The 21,032-nt window shown below is 43.9% G+C and overlaps 1 protein-coding gene across 9 annotated transcripts in view; it reads right to left on the bottom strand.

Moving 5' to 3' along the window:
* The window catches only part of FAM13A (family with sequence similarity 13 member A), a 354,033-nt gene that overhangs the window by 9,670 nt on the left and 323,331 nt on the right, over nt 1-21,032 (bottom strand). For 8 of the 9 annotated variants that reach the window (XR_016393409.1, XM_089912479.1, XM_022582319.3 and 5 more), the window contains 7 exons: nt 17,162-17,375; nt 16,505-16,643; nt 15,430-15,511; nt 14,376-14,596; nt 13,658-13,741; nt 7,089-7,184; nt 5,535-5,618 (listed from right to left, as the gene is read on the bottom strand). Coding sequence is in view for 8 of the 9 variants with exons in the window: in XM_089912479.1 (XP_089768605.1) it covers nt 5,535-5,618; nt 7,089-7,184; nt 13,658-13,741; nt 14,376-14,596; nt 15,430-15,511; nt 16,505-16,643; nt 17,162-17,375 (920 nt within the window). In the remaining variant the exon portion in view is untranslated. The remainder of the gene's footprint in view (nt 1-5,534; nt 5,619-7,088; nt 7,185-13,657; nt 13,742-14,375; nt 14,597-15,429; nt 15,512-16,504; nt 16,644-17,161; nt 17,376-21,032) is intronic. The other variant, XM_089912478.1, reaches the window with a different exon arrangement.

Below are 21,032 nucleotides of genomic sequence, written 5' to 3'. Positions count from 1 at the left end.
ATACAGCACAATTAACAGTTGTCAAGGCCGAGGGTAGGAAGGAACAATTATCACAATTTATACCCTAAATCAAAAGAAGCAAATAAATTTAAACATTCTCAGCTCTGTGACAATACCTAAAAAAAAAATCCACCACCAGAAGTCAGTGCTTTAAAGATTCTATTAGTTATGTGTCTCGGAATTTTTTTAAGCTGTGAAGATTTTTCAGAAATTCAACAATACGGGCTTTCTATTTAAAAGTTGAGATTATGAAATATTTGTGGTTGCTTGATGCACAAAATTTTAGGAAGCTTTTGAGAAGATCAAAACATTTATCTTTCCATGATCAGAATCATAAAACTTATGTTTTTTCAGAGTTTCCAAGGACCACAGCTGTATTTTTCAGCATTCAAGATTCTAAGAAAAGTGTGATATTCTCTGTCTTGATAAAAATGCAATTAGAAAAATGAGGTCAACTTAGTTTTCTAAGAGAATGTCTTAGTGCCAATTTAAAGCTATGTGATTCTAAGAAATGATATCAGAGTCTGAAAGAAAGATTTTTTTTTTTTTTTTTTTTGCGGTACGCGGGCCTCTCGCTGTTGTGGCCTCTCGCGCTGCGGAGCACAGGGTCCGGGCACACAGGCCCAGCGGCCATGGCCCTCGGGCCCAGCCGCTCCGCAGCACGTGGGATCCTCCCGGACCGGGGCACGAACCCGCGTCGCCTGCATCGGCAGGCGGACTCCCAACCACTGCACCACCAGGGAAGCCCAAAGAAAGATTTTTTAAAAAGTAATTTACTGCCAAAATGTACAGTCAGACCAGAAAAGAATATCCTAATATCTTGAGAAATTAAAAAATTGGTTAGGCGTTCAGCTACATGAACAACAGGATTATAACATCAGTTGTTAGCTCAACCAAGTGGCTTCAGGGCCACTGCAGCCAATGGCTCTCAGGAGGCAGGAGGAACCCCTGCTCACAGGTAAAGTACAGGATTCAAACTGTCTGTGGTAGATTTTCTTACCATAAAGTGTGGTATGTTTATAATGGTGCCTCTGAAGAGAAAAAATGTGAATAAAGAAACAAACAAATAGGCAAAACAAAAGGACTAGTACATAACTACAATGAAACTACTGTTACAAAGGCATGAAGGTAAAGTTGGCAAAAAACTAGGTGACCTTTCCAGATTCTTTTTGCTGGGACTTCACATCTTCAATCTCTTTTCTTGATCCATGGAAGTAAAAGCTTCATTATTAATTTTTAAAAAATTAAAACCACTTTTAAATTCACAGAGGAAAAGTGGCTTTTAAATCAATAGTTTAAAAGTTTCTCTTTTTTATAGGATGAAGTGGCAAGTCCCATCTACATCATTTACATAAGAATTGAGATAATGCGTGTTGAGTACCTGAGCAGGTACACCGGGCACACAGGCAGAGCTACTCAGCCTCTGCCCACCTCCCCTTCCTGGATGAGGAGACCAGGTGGGACCACCTGACTATAAACTCCATGGAAGAGGGATGGATTTGGGCCTCTCTGTTCACTGCTGTTCCCAGAGCTCAGCCAATGCCTGCCTATATTAGGTGTTCAATAAATGTCTCTTAGTCCAGTAATTCAGCTTTAAAAGAGAAATACAAATGACTATTAGGAGGTTATTAAAGCCCGAGATAGCAAGAAATGAAGTTAGGGGTCTAAGCCTTATCAATTATATCCCAAGGTCCTGAGAGAACTTCAGAACGGGAGACTGTGTCTTGCACATCCTGAGAACTCAGTGTTTTTTGAAGACGAAGCTACACAAAGCTATTCTCAGTAAGCTGTGAAAAACATAGGGAAAAAGAAACAGCAAAACAGATCTTCAGATTGTAAGACCATCAGGTCGTTGTGGATACTGAGTAGCTTCTAGAAGGAATCAGTGTCCAGATAACATATGAGCAACTGAAAAGGAATCAGGGATCAACAGTGACCAGCACTGGCTTCTTGTACACAAATCAGAAAAACTAACCATTTTCCTCTTTTGTGATAGGATTGGGATAATATCTGGATTTCAATAAAGAACGAGGCAGGCTGATTTGTGTGAACATTTATGCAGAGTGCGGCTGCAGTGCTGAGGTGAATCTGCAGGGGAGCCTCTGGCAGGCTCTTTACCTGACCCATCCTTACTCAATATCTAGCAGTCACTTGGATAAGGCGCCAAAGATATTCACAAAATGCGTAGATAACACGGTGGGTAGGGATATCTGGGTGTGCTGGAATATAAAGTCTAGATGTAATCTATTTCATAAGGCTAGCACAGAAGTATGAAAAGTAACAAACTGGAAAAATTCAAGGTCCTATAATTAGATTAGGAAAAAAAAAGTGGACACACAGACACTAAGCAATCCTTGGAAAAGGAAGCTGGGGGTTGCATAAATCAACAGTTAGGCAGGGCGACAAGCCGTGGTTCTCAGCTGGGGGCAGGTTTGCCCCCTAGGGGACCTTTGGCAATGTCTGAAGGCATTTTTGGTCGTCACACTGGGGAGGGATGGAGGCCAGTGGGTGGAGGCCAGTCCTCCACAACAAAGAGTTACCTGGCCCAAATGTCTGCAGTGCTGAGGCTGAGACATCCTGCCTTAGAAAGACTAAGAGGAACTTACAGCACATTGACAGTCACGTAGGCACAGACTCCGAGAACTGAAGGGCCTCGGTCATCTAGAGCAAGGTCACGACTAGTCCTCGGTCCACTGTCGGGCTGGTTAAACCACATCTAGAATAACGTTCAGTTCTGGGTATCAGTTTTTAAGAGGGGTATAGAGAGGCTGGTGTAGAGCGCAGAGCCACTGCACTGCTGGACAGTCCGGAGCCCATATCACATGAGAAAAGCGTAAGAGGAACCTGGAGAAAAAATGTTCACAGGGTGTGGGTGGCAGTGGGCAGGGCAGGTGACTGTAAATACGCAAAGTGCTCTCAAGGAGAAAGCAGTATGCTCAGTCCATGCTGCTCCAGAGGCAAAACTAGGCCTGTAAGTAGAAAGTCATACAATCATAACTGTGAATACTATAAGCTAATTATTTCATTAATTATATTTCATAGTTATTAAACTTATACATTCTAAAATTATATAATTACTATATTGTTTTAGATAATTTTTCAAACGATAAGCTATAAAACTAATAACATAAATTTTTAGCTCTTGTAGATGCGTAGCCCGTGTAACGAGCGACCTTACTCTCTTCATTGCCGTAGACGTCTCAAGTTTGAGGGTGGAATAACTTCTTAGGGACGGTGTCTCTATTTTGTCAGAGAAGTTTTAGAGGAAACTCTTACGTTGGATCAGAGAACGGACTAGATGATCTGGAGGATTTGGGGGGCTGGAAGTTCTAGGGCTTCAGAACTTGAACTGGCTCTCTTTCACACACAGCTGGTGTCTTCCCAGAAGCATTAAAAATCAGGGATGGTTTTCAAAGAAACCATTTAGATACAATCTTCTTATTCTGCGCACACACCAAATTCTAAATTCTAACCAGGTTTCTGAATACATGCTGATAAACCTGGCCAACTGGGACAAAATGAACGAAAAGACAACACCATTTGTGAGAGCAATGTAATAATTGCAAAATTATCTGAAATTCTGACCATCGTGAGGGCCAGTGGCCAAAACATAATTGTGAAAAAAATAAACTAAGCTAAAGGATAAGATTTGGAGGAACAACTTTTAAAAAGAGCATCCTTCCTGTATCTTCCATTCGTTTCATGAGGCAATTATCAAGTGTCATATTTCGGATGTGTTTAAGAACACATTTTTATCTAGGAATAGTTTTAGCGCACGCTTCTAAGAGAAATATGCTAATTTTCATGCACACGCTTGCCCAGATTTCTTCAATTACGGTGTTTTAATTCTTGTGTGAAATTACCAGCTAGATAAAATTTGTCTTCTCTGATCAACATCGAGTCTTATTGTAAGAAAATGGCTCTAATTTTGAAGATACGGTGTAGCATATTTGCCTAAATTTCACATCTACAGCATTTTTACAAAACAGATTCTGTTTAAACAATATGAATAGTGAGCACGATCACTGCCTAACACCTTAAAGTGAGGTCTATGAAGTAGTTAAGACCCTTGGGAGGTAAGAAAAGGAAGAGAGTGAAGAGAAGAGAAGGCTTTGTAGCTTCCGGTTCCTTACCTCAGTTACAGTGGAGACAATCAGGCAAGAAAATGGAGCAGTTCTCAACTGGTATCCCTCCGTGGGAACGAGGCCCCCATATTTTGAAATAATCGTTCCTAGCTACAGTAAAGAAACGACACCCCAGGCTTGGGGTTGCCACAGGAATATGACAAGTGAAACTCTTAACACTCACTTCCACGTGGGGTTTTACTCCCGCTTCTGACTTAACTGCTAAATAACAATCATCAATTTTTTAAAAAGATTGACTTTGATTTTTCATTTCTAGAGCCCTGTACAAGGCAGTCAGTGTGTTCAGTTGTCCAGAAATAAAACTATGAAAGAGGCTGATTGATCCTAGTCTAGGCCAGTTAGGTCCCTACAGATCTATGGGCACAGATGGTTCCTCCCATTTCAGCAAAAGTAGCCACCAAGGACCAGGATTATCTGTACAAAATCCATGATTACTACTGGTGGAAAAAACCAGAGCGCACGTTCTAGTGACTGCTGGTCACAGTACTACATTCACAGATCAAGAACAGATTATAAAATTAGCACCAAGGACTAAATGTGCCGGGGGGAGGCGAGAGGAAAGGAGACTGGATGAAACTGTACCCACATATCTGTCAAAGACAACTAAGATATTTGTCTATAAAATGATAATTTTTGGTGTGTGCTACGTACACTGCCTTCGTGAATTTTGGTTTCGCTATAAACTTAGTAAATGAGATTTTCTTTTTTAAGTTACCCAATGAGTTAATTTAACAAAATTTTGGAGTACAGAACATCCATTCCTCAAATGGGGGGAAAGAAACAAAACAAAAAACATTTTGAAAACAAAACAAAAATCCCTGCAAGCAAAGTAAAAACCAACCAAACAACGACAAACAAAACAAAACAAAACACAACACAACAGCGAGGGAAAGAAATGAAACTAAGGAGATCAGCCGGTCTATAACAAATAAACAGCCGGTCTATAACAAACAAAAGAGGACTGCTCCAAGTTGGTTAGAAGCAGCTACTGACTTTTTTTTCTAAATTTATTTAGCTCTATTTTATTTATTTATTTTTAACATCTTTACTGCAGTATAATTGCTTTATAATGGTGTGCTAGTTTCTGCTGTATAACAAGTGAATCAGCTATACATGTACATATCTCCCCATATCTCTTCCCTCTTGTGTCTCCCTCCCTCCCACCCTCCCTATCCCACCCCTCTAGGGGGTCACAAAGCTCCGAGCTGATCTCCCTGTGCTATGTGGCTGCTACTGATTTTTAGGGATGGCTGCAGGAAGCCATCACCAAAGGGCCCGATCACAGCGGCTTTCCATCCACAGGAGGGAGAGAGGGAGAGAGGGAGAGAGGGAGGGAGGGAGAGGCACTGCTGCGGATGTAGCAAGCGGTTAGCAGCTGGGGGTCTTCACCTTTATCTCCTTGAAGAAGGAAGCAGTTTCGCCCTCGATAATTGGCTGCAGCAAAGGGCTTCTCCGCTTGCTGGAAGGGGAACCCTGCGACAGGCGTTAATAGGCAGGTTACACGGAGAACTTCTTTCCCCATCCCCTTCTGACTCACAAGTATTTACTTCTGCCTTTTAACTACAGACTCGAACCCCTCCCCGCCAAGAAGTCCCAGGAAAACCAGACACAACTGAACCTCTTGTCCAAGTTGCTGCTTCACTTCGGAGCTCTCCCCGACCCCCACCCACAGAGGCCACATGAAAGCAAGGACGGCACACGAGTATGTTAACCACACACGCAGAAAAAACCTGAGGAGCACCTGCCTCCCGCCTTTCCTCCTAGTCACCGTAACTTCCAGAACAACTAACGATAACGTAAGCTCATCAGGCAATGCACAGGTTATCAGCAGGGGCTATACAGTCACCCCACTGAGGGACACTAAGGACCCCTGACTGGGGAATGAAAAGGACTTCTTAGATTGAATCCTTTTGTTGCTTAGGTTACTGATTTATTCTGTAGAAAACGTCTAGAAAGGTAGCTTTCTTCAAACACACCTGCCTGAGGTCTCTGGACCCTGCCCCATGAAACATGAACAAACATACTGTTAAAAGACATAAAGACTGCATCTTGGGCCTAGAAATAAACAGGGAGATTTAAAGGAGGAATAGAAGAGCAGCAGCTGAGAAGAACACGCATTTCAGCAACAACACAAAAGCGAGGCCGCGCCCGCTTACTACAAAGCCTGCAGGCCAGCAGAGGAACCCTCAGGATCCCCGAGGTGGGCGCTACAACAGAGGCAAAGGGTCCCCACGAGATGGACAGGGCAGAAACACTGCCCTCGCAGCAGGGCTGGGATCGGGGGTGGGGCAGGCTGGCCAGCGCCCGAAAAGGGTTTCCTCGAGCTGAGGGCCAGTCGCTGTTCCCTACTCCTGACAAAGTCCCAATTCAGAGGCCCAAAGCAGTGAAGTCCAAGGGCGGTGGCCACTGAGCGCAGTTCACAGTCGTTAGCTGCCCTCCCTTTTCTTCCACCTCACACTTTCCTACATCCTCCAAAAAGAGGAGGGTCCCTCTCCTGAGTGCCTTAGAAGCTCTCTCCCTGGATTTGATTCCAGCAGGGCTGACCCATCTCTTGGAGGTGGAGAGAAGACTATTAACAGAGGCCGATAAGACTCTTTGTAGCGGGGCCCTGGCAAGGGCACAGCCCCGTCCTCTCGGTGCTCCGTCTCTGAGGAAAGCGTGGGAAAGCTGGCCCAGCACGTGTCAGATGGATGCATACGGCCAAAGCATATCCCCAAGAGGGAAAACAAATTTCTGTCGGCCTCAGATTTGCTCATTTTTGGCAAACGTAGCCTCAGAAGTCTTTGGTAAATTATTCATCCCTCAAGCTTAGGGGCCATGGATATTAATGGCAGGTTCAACTATGAGAGACTATTCTTTCATGAGAAGGCAAGTTGGGGCCCAAGTAATATAGCCAGGGCCCACTGGGCCAGGTAACTGACAACCGGGCCGCAGTGTACTCACAATGATGGGGACGGTGCTGGCTCGCGACAGGATCTGTTTGACCAGGCGGTACCTGTCGTACAACGGCTTCATAACCTGCCGCTCATTCTTGCTCACCTGAAATGCAAGAACAGAAGAGCTGAAAAGCCTGCTCCTGGTGGCCAGGCTGGCCAAGCACGCTCCGGGCCGAGAGAAAGTACAGGTGACGCAACTGAAGACTCACCAGTCTTGCAAAATTTACTAGACTGATAACATGAATCAGTGAATATTTAAAATACCTACTTCAGCTGCAGATCACTGGAAATCACTCCCTCAGCAGTACTGCTTTTCTTCCATCAAAACTATGATCACTATTAATTATTAGTTCCCTATGTAAAACTCTTGAAGGTTGAGAGTTCCCAGACGATTCACTATTTTCTAGGTCCAGGGAAGAAGAAAGCATGGGTTTCTATTATACTACTTACCATGCAGGTCTGTAATCATTTAAAAGAAATATGTGTTTCTTGGGCTTCCCTGGTGGCACAGTGGTTGAGAGTCCGCCTGCCGATGCAGGGGACGCGGGTTCGTGCCCCGGTCCAGGAAGATCCCACATGCCGCGGAGCGGCTGGGCCCGTGAGCCATGGCCGCTGAGCCTGCACGTCCGGAGCCTGTGCTCCGCAACGGGAGAGGCCGCAACAGTGAGAGGCCCGCATACCACAAAAAAACAAAAAACGAAAAACAAAATGTCTTTCTACCCCCTGGAATTGTTGTGTTTTTAGGGACAAATTCTGGCAAACAGTAGGTATTCAAGGAACATATGCCCATAGAATACATGGACTGATTCATCTCTGTGGCCCTAAAATCTGGCACAGGGCTCAAAAATGTTTACAGGACTGACTCTGCAGGCAGTGGGGAGAAATCAGGCTCAAACACCTGGCATAGTATTTGAAGCCCTTCATTACCTGCTGCTTCTCATCATCATTCTCATAACTCAAGCTCCAGAGAGAAACTAGTTTGTGCCACACCTCCTTGTCTAGTTCCCTCTGTCCTGGAATGGCCTCCTCACTGCTCTTTGGTTTGGCAAATTCCAGATCAAGAGCCAGCTCCCACTCCTGGGCAGGCTTTTTCCGACATGCCCCTCTCTGGGAGACCTGCTCATCCTCCCCTGCATGTCACCTACCGCAGCCTACGCGTGCCCTGTAATTCACATATGCTTTGCTATAGACAGAACATTCGTGTCCACTCACTCCCCCGTCCCCACTCCAAATGCATACGTTGAAAAGGAATCCCCGATGTGACGGTATTTGGAAGTGGGGCCTTTGGGAGGCAATTAGGTCATGAGGATGGAGCCCTCATGAATGGGATTAGTGCCCTTATAAAAGAGACCCCAGAGAGATCCCTCACTCCTCCTGCCATGAGACGACAGTGAAAAGATAGCTGTCCATGAACTGGGAAGTCGGCCCTCACTAAACACCAGCACCTTAATCCTGGACTTCCAGCCTCCAGGACTGTAAATTTCTATCTTTTATAAGCCATCCAGTCTACGGTATTATAGCAGTCCTAATGGATGATATATTTTTATACTCTATAGTAACTATTTGTTGACACGTCTGTCTTCTCTTTAGACTATAAGCCCCTTGGCACCAGGAGTTTGTGTTTTTGTACCCCGGTAACTATTTCAGTGCCTGACATGATAAAAGTATTCCATAAATATCTGTAAAATGAGTGAATGAATATTTCAAATATAAATAGGTATGCCAAATTCATAAATATGCATTTGTTTACTTAAATGGAGTAAGAGATAAAGTATCTTTGTTTCAAGTTTGCTGTTGGTCTTCTGCATTTTATTTCTACTGTACACATAAGGCAAGGGTTACAGAGGTAAGGAAGGGCAAACAGTATTCGCTTTGACCATTTCTCTTATGGGCCTTTTGGGCCTTCAGCTTTGAAGACAGGTCTACATTATGCATGAATTGATTATCCTTTGTTGCCTTTTTTATTTGCCTTTCCCAAAGTGATCAACAATAAGTGAACTTTGGATAAACTTGTTAGAATACTGCCATTATGCAAAGACATCTTGAGGATTTATCTTCTGTCATCAGCAATAACAATAATCACTTCTTTCTATCTCTTCCTGTTACCAAAATATCAAGAGGTGGCATTTTCTTGCTGCTACTATCTACCATATAGGGAGGAGTTTTAAATTTGGTATTTCATAAAAGATGAGTGTCAGAACTGGAAGGGAACACAGGAATTATTTCATACAAAAAAAGAGTGAGGCTAGAACCACAGGCATCACTACTACATACCTACCACAATGGCTGACATGAAAGACAGACCGTGTCAAGTGTCGGAAAGAATGCTGAGAAACTGGAATTCTCTCTCAGTGCTGGCAAGGGTGGAACACTTTGGAAAACTATTTGGCAGTATCTCCTAAAGCTAAACATATGACTCATCTATTCCGCTCTTAAGTACACAGCAGACAAGTGTGGTCTTAAGTTCAACAAAAGACATTCATAAGAATGTTCATAACAGCACTATTTATAAGAACCCCAAACTGGAAACCATCCATATGCCCAAGAGTAGAACAAATAAGTTCCAAAATTGAATACTACACAGCCACGAACATGAATGGACACAACTATATGCAACATCATGGATTAACCTCCCAGAAATAAAGCCAAGGAAAACAAGCCAGACACCTGAGAATACATACTGTAAAGTTCTAATTATACAAAGTTCAAAAATAAGCAAATCAAATGTATAACGTTAGAAGTCAAGAGAATGGCTCTTGTGGGTGGGGTGGAAGGTCATGGTATTGACTGGAAGGGGACATGAGAAGGGCTTCCAGAGGGCAGGCCACATTTCTTGATCAGGATGTTGGTTACGTGGATTTGTCTACTTTGTGAAAACTCATCAACATATATATTTATAATTCAGGCTCTTTTCTGTATTCATGTTATACTTCAACAGAAGCTCACCAGTAGCCACAAATAAGTGTGAGGAATAGAAATAAATGACTTGTACAACCACACAGGTAAAACGACAAAATTTAGTACTGGAACACATGAAATGACTTTTTGTTTTTACTACAAGGTGTATTCATTAAATGTATTGCAGATGAGATTAAGGCACATCCTAATTTTCAACCCATGACAAATATTATGTAAGATGTAAGATTATGTAGATAAAAGGCCACGTCTTCTGGTCACAGGTGTTTAGTGACCAAAAGACGTGCGAAAAATAAGAGTAATAAGGAGCCAACAATTCCCCACTGCAGACTAGCATCCTATTCCTACATCTGACCGTACAACAAAATGGGTTTGAACTACACGGGTTCACTTACACGCGGACTTATTTTCAATAGTAAATACTACATTACTACACCGTCTACTACATGGTTGCATCCATGGATTCGGAGCCTCAGATACGGTGGAACCATGGATACAGAGGGCCGGCTCTAAGTTATACTGAGATTTTCGACTATGCTGAGGGTTGAACAATGCCTAACTCCCGAATTATTCAAGGGTCAACTGTAGAGACACCTTTGGATTGTAAAAGGAGACTTTGGATTTTGGAAGGAGACTTAATGCTAAAATCAGCCAGACATGGCAGATGTGACAGAATCAATTTCCTTTCTAACTCTTTGTTCGAAAACCTAATTTTCTAGTTAGAGTAGATGAAGAGGATAAGCTGGCTTATATGTGGCTTGTAACACTGATATTTAGATTTTCTATGAATTGCTCATTTTAAAAACGAATGACCCTCAGAACTAATCACCTGTGAGAGACCTGATGAGATCCAGTGTTTGACTATGGAGAGTCAGAGCTCATCATGATTTTACCGAAGTTAATGCTGGCATGTGATGGAAGTATCTAAACACCAAAAATATCCATGATCTTTAGGTCTGAGGTGATGGAAAGAATACTACTTGATGTACACCAGGATTATTTCCATGATAAATGTCTGAAGCCAAAGGCTTGGTGATACCAAAGGTCAATACAACTTTCACCCTTCATAAAGCCACATCTTATGTAATTATCACTGCTGGATTTGTGAGCAGAGCCAAAATCTAACCAAGAGTTAGAAAAACAAAGCAGCACCTTGGTTAAACTGTTAAAAAAAGGGCCGCTGATATTAAGTCGACCAGGGACAAACTGTTCGGAAGTTTGACATCTCTTATTCTCGGGTCACCAGCTGCTCAGGGATTCCACTCCTAACCAAGAATAGCCCTTTGAATGAGCCAGTGAGGTTGAGTCTTGGTTTCTTGACTGGTAAACTTCAGAATTCAAATTAGAAAATCGTTATGATCCATAATTGCTTAAAAATGACTTTAGGCCAAGCTTATAGTATATTGTCTTTTCGACATACTTTCCCTCTTCTTTTTTTTTTTTTTGCGGTACATGGGCTTCTCACTGTTGTGGCCTCTCCCATCGCGGAGCACAGTCTCCGGACGCGCAGGCTCAGCGGCCATGGCTCACGGGCCCAGCCGCTCCCCGGCATGTGGGATTTTCCCAGACCGGGGCACGAACCCGTGTCCCCTGCACTGGCAGGCAGACTCTCAACCACTGCGCCACCAGGGAAGCCCCTCCCTCTTCTTGCTTCAAGCCTTTATTTAAATTTTCATTTAAGTGGCAGCTCTGAGTGGCTTTCAATGTGCGGAAATAGGGTTAAGCCTAAGATGCACGTTTACACCCAAATCAAGACAGCATGAACATCTAGCTATGAAGATCTAATGGGTGAAGGCAGCACCTTCCACTCAACCTTTGCTTTTGATGGAAAGAAATCTCCATCTACTGGTCTCTTACTATCCTATTTGGTTTGCTCTATAAGTCTCAGAAAAATATATCAAATCTCCTTAGTAAAACAAAAAATGGTCTGAATCTGTGTATGGAGGGGTGTCTCTGAGTCATAAAACCGCTAGTGGGAGAAGACAGATGAGATGCGTTCTTACAATGGCCGCATTCTTGGCCCTTTGATTCGGAAAACGGTGACCCTCCCTTCTTTACTATCAGGTAACAATGCTAGGCTGACTGGGCAAAGATCAGATCAAATAATCCCGAACAGCACATAAACAAATGATAGTATTTATATGTGGCTTTAGAATTTGCATTTAAATTTGAACATGGTGCGTTTAGGGTCCTGTTAGTTCCCCGGTTTTTTAAACAAAAGATTAAAATATATCAACGAGAACCCAGAAGCTGTGAGCAAGCCACCCAGTCTCTCCCCTCCACCACCATTGGGGTCCGTAAACAAGGTAACACAGGCTGCAGCTGTCTGCTGGACTTCTGTGACGTGGTCTTCAGATGAGACCCTCAAATGTTGAAAAGGACACACTTCAATAATAACTCATAGGGAGTTATGTGCCAGTGTGTAGATGAGCGTGTTTTTGTTTCCCTTACATGTGTCGGTCTGTCTGGAGGGTGTCCCGTTAGAGCAAACAGCCTTGTTAGGACAGGTACAGAAGCAGCACACGTGGCCTGTGATTTTGACTGTTAGTGTCCTTTTATATCAGAGTCTGTAGACGCAGCAAAAAACCATGAGGCTCTAAGCATCGGGGTTTGGAACCCCTGCCCTCACAGATCTGAGAGCTTAGTGCACTATTCTCGGGGTTTGGAACCCCTGCCCTCACAGATCTGAGAGCCTCGTGCACTATTCTCGGGGTTTGGAACCCCTGCCCTCACAGATCTGAGAGCCTAGTGCACTATTCTCGGGGTTTGGAACCCCTGCCCTCACAGATCTGAGAGCCTAGTGCACTATTCTCGAAGTTTCTTCATCTAAAAGAGCATATTTCGGATGAAAAGACTCTCTCCATTACAAAGCTATGGCTGAGACTGGAAAAGAGATCTATGCATGTTGGCGGTATAAAAATCCATCTGTGAACATAAACTTCATGCTTCCTTACACCTGCTCTTAAGAACGTGCCTTGCTGGGTTCTTGACAACATTCTTAACAGGAGGTTACTAAGAGTCACTGACTAGGCAATCTGATTACGAGTTCCCTAAGGAATAGAGCAGAAGCTGTCATGCCGCTCTCTCCCCCAGGACTAACAACAAACACTCAATAAACACTCTTGCTGAATAACAAACGGCCTCAAATGCTTCCAAAGACATATCTTGGATTCCTCACACTTTTGGTTCTCCATGGCAGCTAGAACTTCTCTACAAACACAGGTTGCAAACGCCATTGCAGAGAAACTGAATTTTAGGGCAGATCATTCTAGTTTAGCACCTTCCTTTTATGGATAAGAACGCCTAGAGCCGGCGGCGATGACAGCTTTATGGGGGCAGAAAGAGGGGCAGGCACGTCTCCTCACTCCAGGGCTCTGTGCACCGATTTATATCCCCCGCCACCATTTTCCCCTCGAAGCAGGACACAAGTGACTACATTTTAGTTGCAAACTGATTTTTCTTTGGAGCTTTATGAAATTTAGCACCTACTAGAGAGTGGAACTCGTTTCATTGGTTTAGCCTTCCGAAAGCTTACTTCTGGTGAAAATACAGAGTACTTTAAACATCAGGGAACCTCATCTGCAAAATACTGAACGTAGAAGATCCACTTCTAAAGCCAGGTAATTTACCCCAACCAGCAAATTCCGTGCATTCACGTACCGGCCGTCCGTGAATGCTTTCATAATATAACAGAGCTTTCTGCAGGGCCACTTTCTCATTAGCAATCTGGTCTTTGGTCATATCCTGTATAAACACAAGGACAGAAAATGAGAAAGGGGAAAACATTTGTGAACGTCCCGACTTCTTTATTTAGTTAAACAAATTTCCCACGGTGAGGTTAAAAAGAATGTTTATACGACAGCCCTCCCTAGCTCGATCCAAAGCTAGGAATTAGCTATTCCTGGTGTCTTACTGGAAACACAGACAGCACAGCAGAATCGTCACCTATGAGTACTCCTATCTCCCATGCCGTGGGCAAAGGCACGTTGGACTGAGGTAAACAAGGCTGCAAGGCACATGGGGCTCAGCTTACCGGCTCCGGCAATGACTACAGTTACAGGACACACATTCCCAAAGGCTTGTCTCTCATCCTCAGAGAGTCACCACACTGTCTATTAACTGAAACAAGTCCATTCTTCAATCTGTACAACAGGGTTTCCCGCTTTCAGTCTGCAGTCCAAACCCAAAGTACCTACAGTTAAAACGCTCTGAGTTTGTTTTATCTGCTTCTCTGGACGTCTCAGAGTGTGGGAGGTTTAAAGAGGTGTCGCTCTACCACCCTTCCCATTGGGACCCTGGGACGTGCCCTGCCATCCTACCACGCTGACTGGAATGCTTTCGGATTAGCAGTCGGCTCGGGGCCTTCAGAGAATCACACCTTAATGTCCTCAGGACGGCTGGTTTCCACCCGCTTCTCCTGGAGCTTCCTTTGGATGGACTCCAGCGTGGCTTCAACGCTAGGCTTTAAGGCTTTATCTACCAGCTCTTGCTTCTTCTCATCTTCTTTCTCAAGCTGGGAGCCAAAACTCTTGGGGAGAGTATTGCTTCGCTGCCGCATCCTGGGGCTTAGGTCCTCTTCCGATATCTTCAGTTTTGACTCTAGGAGAAAAGATGTGGGGGTGGAGATGTATGGGAATTGACGTCTGCTGAACCCAGATTGTTTCTCTGTGCTGTTAACGACTGCCTAGCCTTGTCTTTTTTTCCCCAGAAAGTATCTAATTATAATATCAGTCGAAATCCCTGGGTTATCGTGTTAAACCCAAGAAAAATGATAACGTCTTCCTGGATTCTCTGGTATGATTTCCTAACCCTAATTCCTGAGAAAGTTTTAGTTCTTTAACAGCCATGCGTTAGCCACACCAACCTGTTTGCTGTTCTCAGAATGAGGCGGATGTCTTCCTTCACTGATTCCCTTAGCGTTTACAGGTATTTGCAGATCTAGCGCCCAAGTGCTGGCCAACTTTTTCTGTATGACGTATATACCTCATATTGGAATTATTTTTACTTTGTATTCTATTCTATTGTGTATATGACTCTGTGTCCTAAAAGACAGCAAGCGCTTTGAGGGACAGGGACCAAATCCTTCTCATATCCATCTGTGCTCTCTGTCTTAATTCCATAGCAAATAAAGCCTTGGATTAAACAGGTACTTCGAGTTGAAACCATCATTCTTATATTAGTGATTTAGGGAAGTAAGAAATATGCTGCCGAATTTGCATCTTAGCTGATCTGGGTTTCCCCGTGATTGAGGCCATGGGAAGACATGGAGAAAGTGTGCCCTGAACACTTAGAGCCCTGGGAAGCAGCTTCAAGAAACTTGTCTTTCCCGGAATATTTTAGCAGTAAGTGGCACCCAGCACGTGGTGAGGTCACAGCTTCTGCACCTGGCTTGTTCTCTGGAGACCACACCATAGGTCTAGAACTCTACCTACCTTTAAGTTGTTTCCGGAATTTGGCAAGGTCGTTTGTCCATTTCAGAACCTCTGGATTGGCTGCTTTGTCGCTGTGGGAAGGCTGAGAAAAGGAAATCTTGAGTAAATGTTTTGGAATTGGGGCAGGAAAAAGAAGAGTTTGATAATCAGTTTGTTTTAAAACAGGAAGGAAAAGTTGAGTTCCACTGGAACAATAAATGAACCGTGATTAATCAGAGCAACTTCACAGGTGCGATTCCATTACCCTTCTTTATATCTGGTTGTTTATTTATTTTTTAATACTATCTGGTTATTTTTTTTTTTTTTGCGGTATGCGGGCCTCTCACTGCTGTGGCCTCTCCCGTTGCGGAGCACAGGCTCCGGACGCGCAGGCTCAGCGGCCATGGCTCACAGGCCCAGCCGCTCCCCGGCATGTGGGATCTTCCCGGACCGGGGCACGAACCCGTGTCCCCCGCATCGGCAGGCGGACTCTCAACCACTGCGCCACCAGGGAAGCCCTATCTGGTTATTTTTGATGCTTTCAAAGAATTCCTCAGAGGCAAAATTCTGGATTTTTATGATCATGGACTTCTATGAGGCCCATGGCCTCTTTTCCTTTGTTTGTAGGGTTCAACCTGTCAGGCTAACAGGATAGAAAGCAGAGGGGTATGGGATATTTTACGCTACAAACACCACGAGAAATGCCTTTTTTGCCACTCTTGTGAGAAATACTAAGGATAGAGCTGAGAGTAGAATGAGGTCAGTACTAATAAAATTTTAGAAGATAATCTTGAATTATGTTTTAGGCAAGCGAAATACTTCGTTTAATGATTTTTCCCGTCCCTGTTCACTGGTCAATTTGCAAGACGTTGAGGAAAGCATTCAGTTCCTTTGTAAGGATACACCTGTGCAAGGAATTTGCTGATACATGATGTCTGGGGTTTATCAGGGTTTATTACCCAGTGCTTATTGCCTTTCTGTTTTGAGATTCCCTAGAAATTTCCCTTCCCCTTTATCACTTCTCTGACTTGCTGACGCTCAGATACATCACGTCGAGGGAGGCGGGGGACGGAGGGAAGCCGGCGAGGATGCTCACCCTGTACTTCCGCTCTTCTTCGAATCTGTCTTCAAACTTTCGGATCTTCTTTTTCAGGCTCTGAATCCTTCGCGTGAGCTGTGCAGGTGTCAGGTCCTCTTGCCCATCGTCATAGGAGCCCAGAGAGGAGCTGCGTCGCCTGTGATGGACACAGGGCGGGGTCAGCTTCCCTAGGAACAGTCACCGCCTGCTGGGAGGGGCTCTGGGGATGAGGGATGAAGGATGGGGTAGACAGGGGTGGGCGGGACCGTCCAAGCCGCGTTTATCCTCTCGAATAAAAGAAAGCTGACTGCTAATTCATGTTGTGACCTTGAGCTCTGCATGTCCTGCCTTTGCCATAGGTCCAGTCTTCTCCAGCTCACCTTTACACTCGGCGAAGCTAGGACTGAAATGTGCACAGTGGACCTCACGGTTAAATGTGAGAGAGCTCCGGAAAGGAGGGGCTGACGGAGATTCAGCTGGTGATGCTGTAGCTGGGCCACAGGTCAAGTGAACAATTACAACAGAGCGTGTGCACTAGGATGGGGAGTTTCAAATATGTTCCTCCATACACGTACGACTTAATTAAAAAAAATTACTAGCCATCAGCAACATTCCTAGGTCTTCTAATGTTACAGGGATGGTATCTTTGCGCATCTGCGACATAAAGAAACATACCTCATGAAAGGATGGGAATTGGGGGGAGAAGGAGGCACTTCCGTGTCGTCCAGGTACTGCCTGCTCTGCCCGTAAGCGTAGAAGCGGGGAGAGAGCATGGGGCCGCTGTCCTCATCCAGGAGCTGCCGAATCAGGCGCCCTGCCTGCGGGGAGAGGCGTGCTTCGTCAGCGTGTACACTCTCCCGCTGCCACGAGGAGAAAGCAGGGGTGGGCTCTGGAAAAGAACAAGGGTAAGAGGGCCAGATGGGTCTTTAGAGCACACTTGTTTTCTGAATGCATCAGGAGGAACTGAATTCGGGAGGCACATTTTATTTATTTTAGTTTTTGCTTGGCTGCGCTGCACGGCTTACAGGTTCTTAGCTCCCCAACCAGAGATAGAACCCGTGCCCCCTGCAGTGGAAGCGCAGAGTTCTAACCACTGGACCACCGGGGAATTCCCAGTTTCACATTTTAGATGGAAGGTTGTAACTCGGGACACTATGCCCTGACCGGGATCAGCAAATCTAACTGACAGCCATCATCTACCCTCTGTCTCCACCCTCACTTGCCTTCAAAAGAGAATGTGCTAGGGCTGCCCTGAGGAACAGTGTGTGCTTCCAACTTTCCCCACAGATCACTGTTGATAACTTCTCCATCTGAGGGTGTTATGGAAGAGAAACTCACGTGTGCCTGGGAGGGAGGGGTTTGGCATCATGGCTGGACATCCGTCACTGAAACCACTAAGGAATCACATTAACCTTGTGAGACCCCATCGGTTTAGGAGTTTACGCCCTCCGTTGAGGTCATTCAATAAGCCTGTTTTGTGTGCTTCTGCTTAGCATGTTAGGATTTAGCATGTTTAAAATACATGCTCTGTACCTGAAACCTTAGAGGCTACTTAAGACTACAGTTAAAGTAAGATACATGCATAAAATTAGTCAGAAAAGAAAAAAAGAATGCCTTACAAAGGACAAATCAGTATGAATTATTTTAGACACCCTTGAAAAAAAAACAGACTTAGGACAAAATCCTGATTTGTCATTTTGGGAGGGAATAGGATATTGATTTCCCTTCGCTGCAAGACCCACCTCAATGTATTTCTTTCCTCATTAAAAAAATCCTATCTGACATATTTTCAGGATAGATCTCAGATGATGTAGGGGATTTCATTTGTAATCCTCTCCTTCATTAAAAAAAACAAGAAAAGATTACGCTTTAAATACACTTGTGGATAATGTGATTTACACAAGGCTGGAATTTGGCCATGATCTTAAATTCTGGGATTCCCACAGTTTGAATCATGGAACAATTGCTCCTTCAGCTATCAAAGTATTTCTAAAATCTACAAAATTATCTTAAACAAGTGCTCACTCAGTATTTTCCTTCAAAAGATCGTACTGTAATCACGGAACATTAAAGCTGGTTGAAACTTCATACATCATCTAACCTGGTGACTTTTCAAAGCTGGCTGCACATTAGGGTCACAGAGAGAAGTATAAATAACTCCTACCGTACAGGTCCTCACACCACCCAATTAGGCAGAATTTTTAGGTGAGGGTCCCCATATGTGTGAGACACACACACGCAAACACACACTCTCTAGAAAGCTTCCCAAGTCTTCCAAAATGCAGTCGGGTTTGAGAACTACTGATTCAATCCAACGGATTACAGATAAGGACACTGAAACCCAAAGAATTCCAGAGCAAATACCTAATCAATGACAAGAGTTGGGTCTAGAAACCCAGTCTCCTATCCTCCAGGACAGTGCTTCAATTCAGAATGTGCCAGGCGCTTCAAGGACAAGGATGGCTGTCTTAAAAATATTTTAAACCCCACGGTACGGTAGGAGAGTTAGGCGCATTAATTAAAAAAAATGAACCTCATGTGGAATGAGGCCCACAGGTTCTCAGAATTTAAAGACAACCAAGTTATCTGGTAACACAGACGATACTATAAATACTTTGAAAAATGAAAGCATGTTAAAGACAGAGTCTTGCCTATCGAGTCTTAAAGAGTGGCAGAGAATATGCTGGTAGATAGACATGGCTAAAGCCGGAGACGAACAGAAGTTGTTTCATTGTTTGCACTGACATTGTTTGCACTGACCCCCCCTAAGTGGCAGAGCTCAGGTACGAGCAGCTCTGGAAATGCCAACAGGAAAGAGTGAAAATGGATTGAGAGGTGAGGGGCTATGAGGGAAGGAGAAGGTGAGTGGAAAGCAATTCCTAGAAAAATAACAAAAAGGTAGTATGAAGCTGCAGAACATGGGACTATTAAGCTGAGTAGATGACATCGTCTAGTCCATGATATTTCATAAGACAGGAGTAATTTTCTATAAGGACTAAAATCAATGGAACCAGGACAGGGAAAGGGTTAAGATGACTTGAACAGTAAAGCAGCACGCAACCACCTCACTGCCAGGTGGCAAAGGAGCAAAACCCCTGGGGGAAGGGCTCGGTGGTTGGTGAGGACAGAGGGCATCGGCTAAACAAAGTCTGATGTTGACGTTGGCATGGGTGTGCTGTCTACATTTCTCCTCATCAAAACTCAGTTTGAAAAGGTGTTACTGGAGGTCCTGAAGCCCTTTAATCTGTCTGAATCTAGCAGATATAACTCTTCAAAAATATTACAACTCATCTTTGCTTTGAGCTTGAACTCTGTGGTCTCTGTGCACCAAAATTTCTGCAAAAACAGTATGTGTTTGTGACCATTAACCAAACATGTCTCCAGTAAAAAATATACAGTGATCCTGAGTTAACTACAGAATAGTAATCATGTGTTTGACGCTTTGTGACTGGCGTGGGGCCATCCCTCAGACTCTGCCTTTTCGTTAACACAGCTGTCTTCTGGGGCTCCATTCTGACCCATCGCCTCACTGACAAGAAGACAAAATGTGTCATTTTCCTAGTGTCACCAGTGGTGTATATATAAAGTACATGGCTGAAGAAATTGTAGCTTATGGGTGACGCTGTTTCTTGAATTCACTTTTTATATTTTTACTTTTTACTGAATGATTCTGTTTATTTTTCAATTGAAGTATAGTTGGTTTACAATGTTGTGTTAATTTCAGGTGTACAGCAAGGTGATTCAGATATATATGTATACATATACACACACACACACACACGTATATTCTTTTTTAGATTCTTTTCCATTATAGGTTATTATAAGATATTGAATATAGTTTCCTGTGCTATACAGAAGGCCCTAGTTGTTTATCTATTTTATTTGTTCATTTATTTATTTATTATTATTTCTTAACATCTTTATAGGAGTATAATTGCTTTACAATTGTTTACCTATTTTATATACAGTAGTTTGTATCTGTTAATCCCCAACTCCTAATTTATCCCTCCCCATCCCCTTTCCCCTCTGGTAACCATAAGTTTGTTTTCTATGTCTGTGAGTCTATTTCTGTTTTGTAAATAAGTTCATTTGTATCATTTTTCTAGATTCCACATATTAGTGGTAGCATATGACATTTGTCTTTCTCTGTCTTAGTTCACTTGGTATGATAATCTCTAGGAAATTCACTTATTTAAAAATGAGAAATAGGGCTTCCCTGGTGGCGCAGTGGTTGAGAGTCCGCCTGCCAATGCAGGGGACACGGGTTCGTGCCCCGCTCTGGGAGGATCCCGCATGCCACGGAGCGGCTGGGCCCGTGAGCCATGGCCGCTGAGCCTGCGCGTCCAGAGCCTGTGCTCCACAACGGGAGGGGCCGCAGCGGTGAGAGGCCCGCGTACCAAAAAAATAAATAAAGAGAAATATAAGACCATTAAGAATTTCAACCTTATAAGCTGGGACGAAGTGAGAGAGTGGCATGGACTTATACACACTACCAAATGTAAAATAGATAGCTAGTGGGAAGCAGCCGCATAGCACAGGGAGATCA

Source organism: Delphinapterus leucas, chromosome 5 (genome assembly GCF_059928025.1).
Source record: "Delphinapterus leucas isolate spDelLeu-1000000601 "Yukka" chromosome 5, BTC_Dleu_Yukka2, whole genome shotgun sequence".
Taxonomy (NCBI): Eukaryota; Metazoa; Chordata; class Mammalia; order Artiodactyla; family Monodontidae; genus Delphinapterus; species Delphinapterus leucas.
Note: the sequence above shows the minus strand (reverse complement) of the source record. Positions and strands in the feature narration are given on the sequence as shown.